This window comes from Nyctibius grandis, chromosome 4 (assembly GCF_013368605.1).
Source record: "Nyctibius grandis isolate bNycGra1 chromosome 4, bNycGra1.pri, whole genome shotgun sequence".
Taxonomy (NCBI): domain Eukaryota; kingdom Metazoa; phylum Chordata; class Aves; order Nyctibiiformes; family Nyctibiidae; genus Nyctibius; species Nyctibius grandis.
In genome coordinates this window covers 46,154,331-46,166,817 of record NC_090661.1, presented here as the reverse complement: position 1 = coordinate 46,166,817, position 12,487 = coordinate 46,154,331, and the positions used below count along the sequence as shown (strand labels likewise).

General features: G+C 42.1%; 1 protein-coding gene across 1 annotated transcript in view; it reads right to left on the bottom strand.

The window, feature by feature from the left end:
- The window catches only part of MIA2 (MIA SH3 domain ER export factor 2), a 38,962-nt gene extending 35,800 nt beyond the window's left edge, over window positions 1-3,162 (bottom strand). Inside the window, exons 1-3 of the mRNA XM_068397646.1 lie at window positions 3,048-3,162; window positions 1,417-1,550; window positions 21-107 (exon numbers count right to left, since the gene is read on the bottom strand). Of these exons, the coding sequence (XP_068253747.1) occupies window positions 21-107; window positions 1,417-1,550; window positions 3,048-3,162 (336 nt within the window). The remainder of the gene's footprint in view (window positions 1-20; window positions 108-1,416; window positions 1,551-3,047) is intronic.
- Between the last annotated feature and the right edge of the window lie 9,325 nt (window positions 3,163-12,487).

Here is a 12,487-nt window from a genome sequence, read left to right as displayed (position 1 = left end):
ATCTGGTGATGTTGGTTTACCTTCGTGAGCACTTCAACTTCTTCTGCAATAAAAACTTCCTCAACCTTCACCGCATCTTTTGGGAAATATCCAAAATCCTTTCCTTTCTGTAAAAAATGTAAAGGGAATGAGAGCATTTAAACTTCAGTGATAAGTATGTTAGGTGCTTGCATATATGCTAGAAAAGTATGAATAAACAAATAGTTTATAGGACTGCCCCCTACCCCCTTCATTTTGTTTGGTCAAAAGATTGGTTTATTTTTCCTTCACAAAAGTGTTCCACTTGCCATTTCAGAAAGCAAGGGGAAGTATATTACTCCATGCTATTATTTTCTGTATTATTTTTATGAACATGTGCAGAACCAAATGAAATGTGCCAAACCAAACCAATAGCCTTAACACTGCTTCAACTGAAGACAGTGGTGTGTGCACAGATGGTCTCAGCCAGCTCCTACTAAAATCACCTGCAAATTTCCCATTGACTCAAGTGGGAGAAAAATCATGCCTTAGTAACTAATGACCCATAATAAGTTACAAGAAAAGTAGGATATGAAATTCAGGTATGAGGCCAGCTGCAGCTGAAGAGAAAATGGCAATGAAGATGGCAACGCTACAGCAAATAAGTTGATGATAATGCCCAAAAGAATCAAGTAAGGGTCAGTCTGAGCAAGAAACCAGCCACTAGCTTTACATCAAACCCTTGCATATAGCCTTTAATGGAGGACTAAATCTTGGAAAGCAAGGAAGAGTGAGGTACCTGCAAAGATACTCTCAGATGAAAACAAGGAAGACAGAATTTCACTGTTAAACAATAAATGTGAGATCATTTACAAAAAAAAAAAAGATTACCAATATCTTCTGGTTTTGAAACACTTACACAGTTTTACTAGCAGTTGGATTTGGATCAATGCATCTATTTCTTCTTAGCTGTAACATAACTACATGGCTGTTCTAACTACATTGTCAATTGTTCCAAATCATTAAATATGCTTGATAACTTCTCTGGGAACTTTCCTGGAGCACTGAACTGTGAAGTCAGGTCCCAATACTGGATCGCTGATTAAGCAACTGTAAAACCTGCTTACCCACAGACCCGTACGTAGGTACCTGACCTGATAGACCTGAATGTTTTTAAGGGAACCAGATGAAATCATTATAGCCAAATGATTAGATGTAGGAGGCAGAAAACTTGGATTCGGATCTTGACTTTGTTTCTCTGTGCGTGATCTTTGCCAAGATTTGATTTTCCTTTTCTATATAAAGATAAAACAATGACCCATCTCCCAAATACTATATTGATCCATGACTGGTTAATACTATGGAAGATCCCTAGAAGCAAGCAGGCTGCAGTTGTTACGCTATTATTATACTATCTACATTATTTATGGAGAAGGTCTTTCAGATTGAAGTACTTACACTTCCTGTCCACAAGTTTTCATTTTTTCTTGAAAGTTTGGAGTATACCATTATCTCTTCCCCTGTTCTGAAGTTAAGATATCGGCAGTCAGGCCCTAAGTAGTCTGTGGTGGCTTGAACTCTGCTCATTGCCGCTGGAATAGTATGTAGAAAGAAAGAAAGAAGTAAGTATAGCAGCCATTTTGTCTGAAGTCAGGTTACTGAAGAAGTGTGATATATATAAATACACTAAAATATTTCTTAATATATCAATATGTGCTTTGTTATGATACTAATCTGTTTACATCATCAAGTGGAAAGCAACTAATGCAAAAAGCAGCCCTGTGCTATTTTCTTTCCTATTTGCTACAGACATCAAGGAGAAAAGCTCTTGTCCTATATGGGCATTTTCCAGTCCTTATTCAGCCAAGCTTTCAATGCTGAAATGCATGTGGAGAATTAGCAAATTCAACTACTAAAGCCAGATCTAAATAGCTAAAAAATATTTCCCAGGCATATTTATAATTGTATATTTTAGAAATTCTAAGTTGACTCTAGTAATTATTTCAGGGATTTTGTCCTCTATTTTGAATACGTTTATGTTGTGAAGAAAATAAGTAAGTTTAAGCAATATAAACCTTGAACACATTGTCAAAACCAAAGTTTCCAATTCAATTTGAATGACTTTTTAAATTATCTTTCTCTCCACTCCCGTCTCCCCACAGAAACCACTGCCGATGTGCTCTGATCAGAGCCCATCCTGCGTGCTGTTCCACAAAGACAGACACCTCTGAGCATCCAGAACCCACTGAAGTGAGTATGTCTCCACAGGAAAATAGAGATCCATCCGCAGAGGAAATCTAAGGTCTCTTCCACTTCAGGACGAGCTATCCACATTAAAAGTGCAACAATTAAGGCTGCCAAACCAATGGAGACAGCTTAGAAACAACTTAAACTACATATGATTATGACAGGTTTCACAGTGGTAATCAATGGATAATAAATAGGACATTATTTATTGCTGCCCACTTGTGATTCAGTGGCACTGCCTCCTGCAGAGCTATTTACTCCCCAGGAACTCCATAACTAGTTACTGTTCTTACTTCATGTTAAAGAAGAAAAAATAAATAAAGAGGATATAATAACAGCATCTTTTGTAAGAAGGATTACAAAAAAACCAAACCAGTTTGCTTACAGTAGAAAAAAATAAGGGTTTTGCAGAATGAGCTGTGAATGTACTATGAACACAAGATCTATAGTCTTCTTTCTCAGTTTATAGCCTACCATTTTTTGTGTTTTTTGTTTGTTTGTTTGTTTAATTTATTTTTTACCGGTAAAGAATGAGTTCAAAATACTTTAAAACTGCTTTATACTGCCTGTTTTGAGGAAACCTGAGAAAAACTAGCTATTCAAGAGTAGTTTTACTGAACTTTGATCTTTATATACTTACATAACACAATCCAGCAAGTCTTTTTTTTCTATTTTTGTTTGAAAAGTTTAAGCCCGTTCCTCATAAACTTAGTATATTGACAAAGAACATTTTCTATGGCTACTCATTTTCAATCTGTTTCATTGCTAATTGCGACATTATGGTTCGTAATAGCCGCACATACACCATAGCTCCTTTTGAAAAAAAAAACTTTTTTACTTACTCTCACATTCACGGTCACCACACTTCTTCCATTCTGAAAGTACCTTTGTACTCTGCAGACTCGTTAGAAATGAAATTACTAACAGCAAAATTCTCTGATCCAAGATCCTTGACATTTTAGATTAAATCCAGAATGCACTGGAACTTTGGAAACTGCATCGATGTGCGGTTAGCGAGAATATTCTACATTATTTTTCTTAGCCTAAAAAAACATGGCAAATAAATTATAATCCTATTTTCCTTCCCTCATCTGCTTAAACAGAACTACACTATGCTAACCTGCTAACAATCTGCGAAGTCAGGTGTTCTGATTATACACATATGTTTAATAATTAACTATGTTCTGATAGCTAGACTGATGTTTTGAATACAAAGAAACTAGTTCTGGTCACATCAAAATTTAGCCTCTATCAATCAGATAGGTTCTTTTGTACTGAGTTTGTGGAAGATTGTGTTAGGGGAAATTCAACATGAGTTTTATTAGGGTTTTTTCTGGATTATGAATGCATTTTTAATAGACATCTTCCATCTGATTTTAAGATGGACTATCAATTTTAGGCTTATATTGATTTGCATGGTTGCTAATAAGCTACTGACAATTTTCTAGCTTTTTTGTTTAATAAACTATATTTTGTGTGCAATGATATGTTTTAGATTATTTATAGGTTGTCATTGGGAACTCTGAACAGAAATTTTTTCCACATACTCTTTTGGAGTTTTCTCACGCGGTAGATGGTAAGGACAATCCTTCAGCATGGGGAATACACACTTAACTCCAAAGTCTTTTAAAGGTGCTTGGCAGTTTTCAGGCTCTTAAGACAACTAGAAAATCCATATGCTATCTCTACATCTTATATCACAGAGCAATGTACCAAAGCCAAGCAGGTATGTCCTGCTTTTTAAGGAATACCCTCTGTTTCTAGCAACCTATTATCCAATATGGAGTTATAAATAATGTTTTCTCAAATACAGCTATGCTTTAAAGTAGTAATTATGCAGGAAGTTGTACACTGGTTATGTGTACTGGTATGTAGGTATGAAGGTGTGCTATAAATGAAATCCTCCAGAGAGGTTTGCATTAGAAGTAGGCTTTGCTTCAAAGGCTGCACATCGTTGTCCTGTACTTCCTTGGTGACCTAAACACGGTATATCTGATTTACCTACAAAAGGGGCTTCACCTTTCCTTTCCCACTCTCCTGCATGAGGTAGCCTCTTCTCTCTTCCTTCTTGATAGCACCCTAAGAATCTGCATTCCTTCCCAATGTGATAATGTTTGCAGTCATCTGCTTCCTAGTAGGCCTGCCCCTCCTTCAGTCCTGAGCGTGACTCACGCAGAATTCGCTCTGCTTTCTCTTTCCATGACGCGAAGCTGTATCCTACTTCCAGCATAGTTCCCCCTCCCTCCTGCTCCACAACCCAAACCTGCCAGACACTGGTGCTTGGCCTGATCTACTGAGCCAGCAAACAGATCATCTGGAGGTTGGGAGGGAGGGCGCAAAGTGAGCCAGGGTCACGTTAACCAGCAATGTCCTGCAAACAAAAAAATCACAGCAGATGACACGTTGTCTACTTGCAGTCTAACACTTTGGCCCCTTCCTTTGCCACATGACCTGGAAGTCAGACAGGCCTATCCTATGACCTAGTACACCAGCTGCCTCTGCTGTTAGGTAGTCCACCGGAGGGCTGTCTTTTGCACCAGGGAAAACACACTATAGGCCAGCCCCCTCCACTCGCTCCTGCCTAGCTTTGATGCAGCCCCATCCCCAGCATCAACATTCTCTCCCCTTCACTCCCCTGATCTTCTGTTGCTTACAGGGTCAGTGATTTGGGACCTTCCCTGAGGTCCTCTAGGTTTATCTGTAGGAGGTGAAAGGGGAGAAATGGAATACCAAGCAGCTAAAACATGACAAATGCAAAGAAACCTGGTGAGCAGAAAAGTAGGACCCAGCGTTTTTTTTTTTTCATTCCCAAGTCTCTACAGATTAAGACTGATTGGAGAAGGAATATACAAGAAATTTATATTGGGGGGACTCTCTATCTACTAAGTGTTGTACAAAATCAAAAAAAGGACAATATTTTTATCCCACCAAGATTAACAACTGGTCAGAAGAGTTTTTCACAATGTTGCACACCAACCATGGAACATGGGACAAAACCAATAATAGGCCTAGAAAGGTTAACAGTTCCTTTTTGAGCTTGGTTACACAGAGCTGATTCACCTAAAAATGGAAAAGCCAGGTATTTTGACACCTAAAATTATGTACTTCAGCAAAATTGTGTGGGAGAACAAACTATTAGACCCACACCTTGAGATCTGCACATTATTACTTGTTGTGGTTTAACCCCAGCAGGCAGCTCAGCACCACACAGCCACTCGCTCACTCCCCTCAGTGGGATGGGGGAGAGAACTGGAAGGGTGAAAGTGAGAAAACTCATGGGCTGAGGTAAAGACAGTTTAACAGGGAAAGCAAAAGCTGCACACACAAGCAAAGCAAAACAAGGAATTCATTCACTACTCCCCATTGGCAGGAAGGTGTTCAGCCATCCCCAGAAAAACAGGGCTCCATCACACATAACGGTTACTTGGGAAGACAAACACCATCACTCTGAACGTCCCCCTTTTCCTCCTTCTTCCCCCAGCCTTATCTGCTGAGCATGATGTTGTATGGTGTGGACTATCCCTTTGGTCAGTTGAGGTCAGCTGTCCTGGCTGTGTCCCCTACCAACTGCCTAGGCAACCTATATCAGAGGTCCCACCACAGTCAGAAAAACCTGACAGGCGTATAGCCACCTCCTCCACAAGGAAGAAGAGAAGAGTTTTAGTGGTTGGAGACTCCTTCCTAAAGGGATCTGAGGGCCCAATATGCAGAGCTGACCCCCATCACAGGGAGGTCTGCAGCCTGCCTGGAGCCCGAATCAGGGATATCACCAGGCAACTCCCCAACCTGGTGAAGGCCACAGACTACTACACCCTGCTGATCTTCCAGACAGGTGGGGAAGAAGCTGCATCCCGTAGTCTGAGGGGGATGAAGAAAGACTACAAGGCCCTAGGACGGTTGGTGAAAGAGTCTGGGGCACAAGTTGTTTTCTCCTCCCTCCTTCCATTTTCAGGTGATGACGTGGGATGGAATAGTAGGATTCTCTCCGTAAATGCCTGGCTACTAGACTGGTGCTACAGGCAGGGCTTTGGGTTCTTTGATAATGGCTGGTTTTATAAGACACCAGGCGTGATGGTAATACATGGGAAAGGTTTATGTCGTAGGGGCAAAAGGGTTCTGGGACAGGAATTAGCAGGGCTCATTCGGAGAGCTTTAAACTAGATTCGAAGGGGGATGGGGTAGTAGCTGGGCTTGCACCACTGGGGCAACGCTCTAGTGTTGAGGGAGACCAGGAGGCCTCCCATCCCCCTGGGGTGAAATCGGTGTGCTCAGCTCGCTCCCTGAAATGCCTGTACACCAATGCACGCAGCATGGGGAATAAACAGGAGGAGTTGGAAATCCGTGTTCGGTCGGGGGGCTGTGATCTAGTGGCAATTACAGAGACTTGGTGGGACACCTCGCATGACTGGAATGTGGTCATGGATGGCTATGTCTTGTTCAGGAAAGACAGGCCGCTAAGGAGAGGTGGTGGAGTTGCTCTTTATGTGAGTGAGCAGCTAGAATGTATTGAGTTCTGTCCAGGGGCGGATCAGGAGCGAGTTGAGAGTTTGTGGGTGCGAATTAAGGGGCAGGCTGGCAGGGGTGATACTGTTGTGGGTGTCTATTACAGGCCACCGGATCAGGATGAGGAGGGTGATGAGGCCTTCTACAGGCAGCTGAGAGCAGTCTCGCAATTACAGGGTCTGGTTGTCGTGGGGGATTTCAACTACCCTGATATTTGCTGGGAGGCCTACTCAGCCAGCCATCCTCAGTCCAGGAGGTTCCTCCAGTGCATTGATGATAACTTTCTGATGCAAATGGTGGATGAGCCAACTAGGAGAGGAGCGCTGCTGGATCTTATCCTCACTAACAAGGAGGGTCTGGTTGAAGAGGTGAAGGTTGAGGGCAGCCTTGGTTGTAGTGACCACGAGATGGTAGAGTTCAGGATCTCATGTGGCAGGAACAGAATAGCTAGCAGAATCACAACCCTGGACTTCAGGAGGGCCAACTTTGGCCTTTTCAAGCAATTGCTAGGGGAAATCCCATGGGACAGGGTACTAGAAGGTAAGGGGGCCCAAGATAGTTGGTTAGCATTCAAGGACTGCTTCTTCCGAGCTCAAGACCAGAGCATCCCAACAAGTAGGAAGTCAAGGAAGGGTACCAGGAGACCTGCATGGTTAAATAGGGAACTGCTGGGCAAACTCAAGTGGAAGAAGAGGGTGTACAGATCATGGAAGGAGGGGCTGGCCACTTGGGAGGAATATAAGTCTGTTGTCAGAGAATGTAGGAAGGCAACTAGGAAAGCTAAGGCCTCCTTGGAATTAAACCTTGCAAGAGAGGTCAAGGACAACAGAAAGGGCTTCTTCAAATACATTGCAGGTAAAGCCAACACTAGAGGCAATGTAGGCCCGCTGATGAATGAGGTGGGGGCCCTGGAGACAGAGGATAAAAAGAAGGCGGAGTTACTAAATGCCTTCTTTGCCTCTGTCTATACTGCTGGAGGCTGTCCTGAGGAGCCCCGGACCCCTGAGGCCCCAGAAGTAGTCAGGATAGAGGAGGAATCTGTCTTGGTAGACGAGGGCTTGGTCAGGGACCAATTAAGCAATCTGGACGTCCATAAATCCATGGGCCCTGATGGGATGCACCCGCGGGTGCTGAGGGAGCTGGCGGAAGTCATTGCTAGGCCACTCTCCATCATCTTTGCTAAGTCGTGGGCAACGGGAGAGGTGCCTGAGGACTGGAGGAAAGCGAATGTCACTCCAGTCTTCAAAAAGGGCAAGAAGGAGGACCCAAGTAACTATAGACCGGTCAGCCTCACCTCCATCCCCAGAAAGGTGATGGAACAACTTGTTCTTGATGCTGTCTCTAGGCACATCAAGGATAGGGGGATCATTAGGGGCACTCAGCATGGCTTCACCAAGGGGAAGTCATGCTTAACCAACTTGATAGCCTTTTATGAGGATGTAACCCGGTGGACAGATGATGGTAAAGCTGTGGATGTGGTCTATCTCGATTTCAGTAAAGCGTTTAACACGGTCTCCCACAGCATCCTCGCAGCTAAACTGAGGAAGTGTGGTCTGGATGATCGGGTAGTGAGGTGGATTGTGAACTGGCTGAAGGAAAGAAGCCAGAGAGTGGTGGTCAATGGGACAGAGTCCAGTTGGAGGCCTGTGTCTAGCGGAGTCCCTCAAGGGTCGGTACTGGGACCAGTACTATTCAATATATTCATTAATGACTTGGATGAGGGATTAGAGTGCACTGTCAGCAAGTTCGCTGATGACACAAAACTGGGAGGAGTGGCTGGCGCGCCGGAAGGCTGCGCAGCCATTCAGAGGGACCTAGACAGGCTGGAGAGTTGGGCGGGGAGAAATTTAATGAAATATAACAAGGGCAAGTGTAGAGTCCTGCATCTGGGCAAGAACAACCCCATGTACCAGTACAAGTTGGGGACAGACCTGTTGGAGAGCAGCGTAGGGGAAAGGGACGTGGGGGTCCTAGTGGACAGCAGGATGACCATGAGCCAGCAATGTGCCCTTGTGGCCAAGAAGGCCAATGGCATCCTGGGGTGTATTAGAAGGGGTGTGGTTAGCAGGTCGAGAGAGGTTCTCCTCCCCCTCTACTCTGCCCTGGTGAGGCCGCATCTGGAATATTGTGTCCAGTTCTGGGCCCCTCAGTTCAAGAAGGACAGGGAACTGCTAGAGAGAGTCCAGCGCAGAGCCACGAAGATGATTAAGGGAGTGGAACATCTCCCTTATGAGGAGAGGCTGAGGGAGCTGGGTCTCTTTAGCTTGGAGAAGAGGAGACTGAGGGGTGACCTCATTAATGTTTTTAAATATGTAAAGGGCAAGTGTCATGAGGATGGAGCCAGGCTCTTCTCAGTGACACCCCTTGACAGGACAAGGGGCAATGGGTGCAAGCTGGAACACAGGAGGTTCCACATAAATATGAGGAAAAACTTCTTTACGGAGAGGGTGACCGAACACTGGAACAGGCTGCCCAGAGAGGTTGTGGAGTCTCCTTCTCTGGAGACATTCAAAACCCACCTGGAGGCGTTCTTGTGTGATATGGTCTAGGCAATCCTGCCCCGGCAGGGGGATTGGACTAGATGATCTTTCGAGGTCCCTTCCAATCCCTAACATTCTGTGATTCTGTGAACTGCTTATGCACCCTCAGCCTACGCGCTGGTAGGGCTGTGTGAGGAGCAGACGACCTTGACTCTGTATAAGTGCTGCTCAGCAATAGCTAAAACATCCCTGTGCTATCAACATTTTTCAGCACAAATCCAAAACACAGCCCCATACTAACTACTGTGAAGAAAATTAACTCTATCCCAGCCCAAACCAGCACATTACTGTATTTGTCAAAATAGCTCTGAAAATGGCTCTGACTTCATTTTTGTATGGATACCCAAACTAATTCTCAAATCTTTATATGGAGATAAAATGTTGCAGCTCATCTTAGCTACTCAATTTAATCTGCATCTGCAATTTTTGAGTTATTCTGGGCACTGCTTTTTGTGTAGCTTACTCTCAACAATCATTCCTTATAGGTTTGAAGCTGTTAAAAGGCTGATGAGCACTGCTCTGATCTCTCTGTTCTGTGTTATTTGTTCCTCTAGTAACTTCAATAACAAATATTTATATCAAATATTATTTTCTTCTACTGTGTAAATCCTATACTTGCAGATGTTATACAAGCGTAACTTCTAATCACCTTTGAACTAAAGTAAAAGATAAAGATTCATGGAGTTTGTCATAGCTGGCTTCCAAAGGACAAAGTTGAAAGCTTTATAGCAGATAGAATGAGACTTCAGTTAATTTCTGTTCTGTGGAACTGAAGGAACAAATGTGAGTACTATTACACATGCGAAGACAAACAATGCTAACGAAAAAGTAAGATGTTTCCAACAGCTGTCGTTAGGATGAAACTATTAACTTTTTATTTGCAATGACATCTTAGTAGCTTTAACTACTGAGCTAGAAATAGAGAGATCCCTTATATCTTAGAATTCACAGAAGGATCAACTCAGAATTGATGGTGTAATTTAAATAAACCGAGTAGTATGGCACACTGGATGGCTCTTTTAAGACATGGCTTTGTATAAGTAAAAGAGATGTTGCATTTCCTAGACTATCCAGTATCTGCATTAACAATAAAGATCCCAAAGCAAATCATAAGTTGGTAAAAGTTCTCCTAAGTACATTAAAGTCAACATCTATTTTATAATAACAACAGTATATACAGCTGTGGTTCTATTCTTATGATAGCACCAAAAGGCTCCACGCAGAATGTAGGGTTTCACTGTGTAGAATATTGCGCTAATACATGCAATAATATAGTCCATGGCAAAAGCACTTTAAAAATATAGTTCTCTTGATTTCGGATGTTTGGATGAAAATACAGATCAACTTTTACATTTAATCAAATGGCATGCCAAAAAGATTTTTCTTAACAAGTATCTTCTAAAAATTATAAGTCAAAAGGAAGAAAACAAACACTAATACACTCTTTGAGTTAGACAATAAAGAGGTAACAGTTGTTCATCATCCAGATTTAAACCCACTTTTTCAGCCAGGATAACAAATAGCTTCCCTATCACAAAAAAGTTACAAGCATAACAACTAACAGTGCATTTCTAGAAAATCACGGAACTTGTGACTTATATTACTTTGCCATATAATAGAACACTGTCACCTAATAACAACTGCCTGAACAAGGTTTGTGGTAAAACACAGGTTTGCTATAAAACTGAGATGAGGAGAGCAAGGGGAAAGTCTGAAAGAACAAAATTATATCCTCCAAAACACAGCTCTCTGTATATTACTCATACACCACTGCCACAGCATTTGATCCCATCCTAAATACATGTAGTCTCAGAAATACTTCTTTGAGGAGGGAAACTCATTTTAAAGATTTGGGATGCACATCAAATGAATAGGTTTGTCCTGTTGTACTACAGTAATTGCTACAAAATCAGCAGCTGAACATGAATCTCAAAATTCTAACTGGGACCTAACCACAAGACCATTACTTTCCTGATAAACAAAAGATGCTCTAGAAATCTACTTGCAACTTTACTGGTTTTGGAAATTAATTTTGCTGGAGGAAGCTGTTTAATTCACTAACACCTACTTTCCGCAGAAAAATTTTGTTCACGTTTCCTTTGAATACATACAATGAAGCTGTTCTAAGCACAAAGACATCCCCTTAAGTAAAGGAGCAGGAATTTGAAGAGGTGTACCTTTTATGCAAAGTCATGTTTCAGCTTATAATTAATGAACAATCTGTAAAATCTACTGTGACATGGACTCTGAGTGGAGCATCATAGAAAAAAACACATTCCTGGAGCCTTCCAGTTTATCTGTGCATCAGGACTGAAGAAAAACACGAGTAGTAAATGGTATCGAGTCAGTACATAGTATTAAAGCTCAGATGGACCATCTGATGGAAGCACTCCACAAGACAGGCATAGAGCACACATGGTATGTTGCCCACTCACATAAAGCATTTCTACTTCATTCTTAGTTTTTCCTCCTTTTCTATCGTTCCTTTTCCCACATGACTTCACTGAAAAGAAAACAAGGTATTTTTCCTTTGATCTCCACTTGCCACTATGGGGAAGGGGAATAAGAAAACGTTTTAATCCTTTCCTACCCCTATGCTATCTGCACTTAATTCTCAGAAACCTCAAATTGTTGCACCAAATTCAGTCTTGAAGTTGTCAGCTATTTGAAACAGCAGGCTGGGAACAGAGGAAGGAAATTGCACCCTTGGTCTCAGCCCTATCCACAGCTCTGAAATTGTTTCATGGTAAAAGGATGGGACCTTGAGGGCAAATGTAACGATTACTAAAAATACTACTGCTTTATGAAAACACAGGTCTTTAATATTGTGCTAATAGTATACCACTATCTTATACTATTTCTGTAGTGGAATATCGGTAGGAATATCTAGCTTTTAGAAAACTTCATGCTTACAAAGTTATCACACACTGATGTTTATGTTGCATTGAGCTGCTTAGATTTAGCAAGGCTAACTATTAATTAACAGCACAGTTTAACCATGGCAGTTAGTTTCTTCTAAAAAACATTAAACTATCAATTACATCACCAGCTTTGTATTCAGCAACAAAACTCCTGTATTTCCACCTTGTCAAAAATGCATTGCTGCCTGCAATATAACCTGAAACAATGTGATCGATCCCATCCCTGGTTCAGTGACCAGGACCCACCACATTCTTTTTATAAATCCTGTTAACATGCTCCTGTGAAACAGTGGCTTTTGACTAGCAACCTACTTCTCT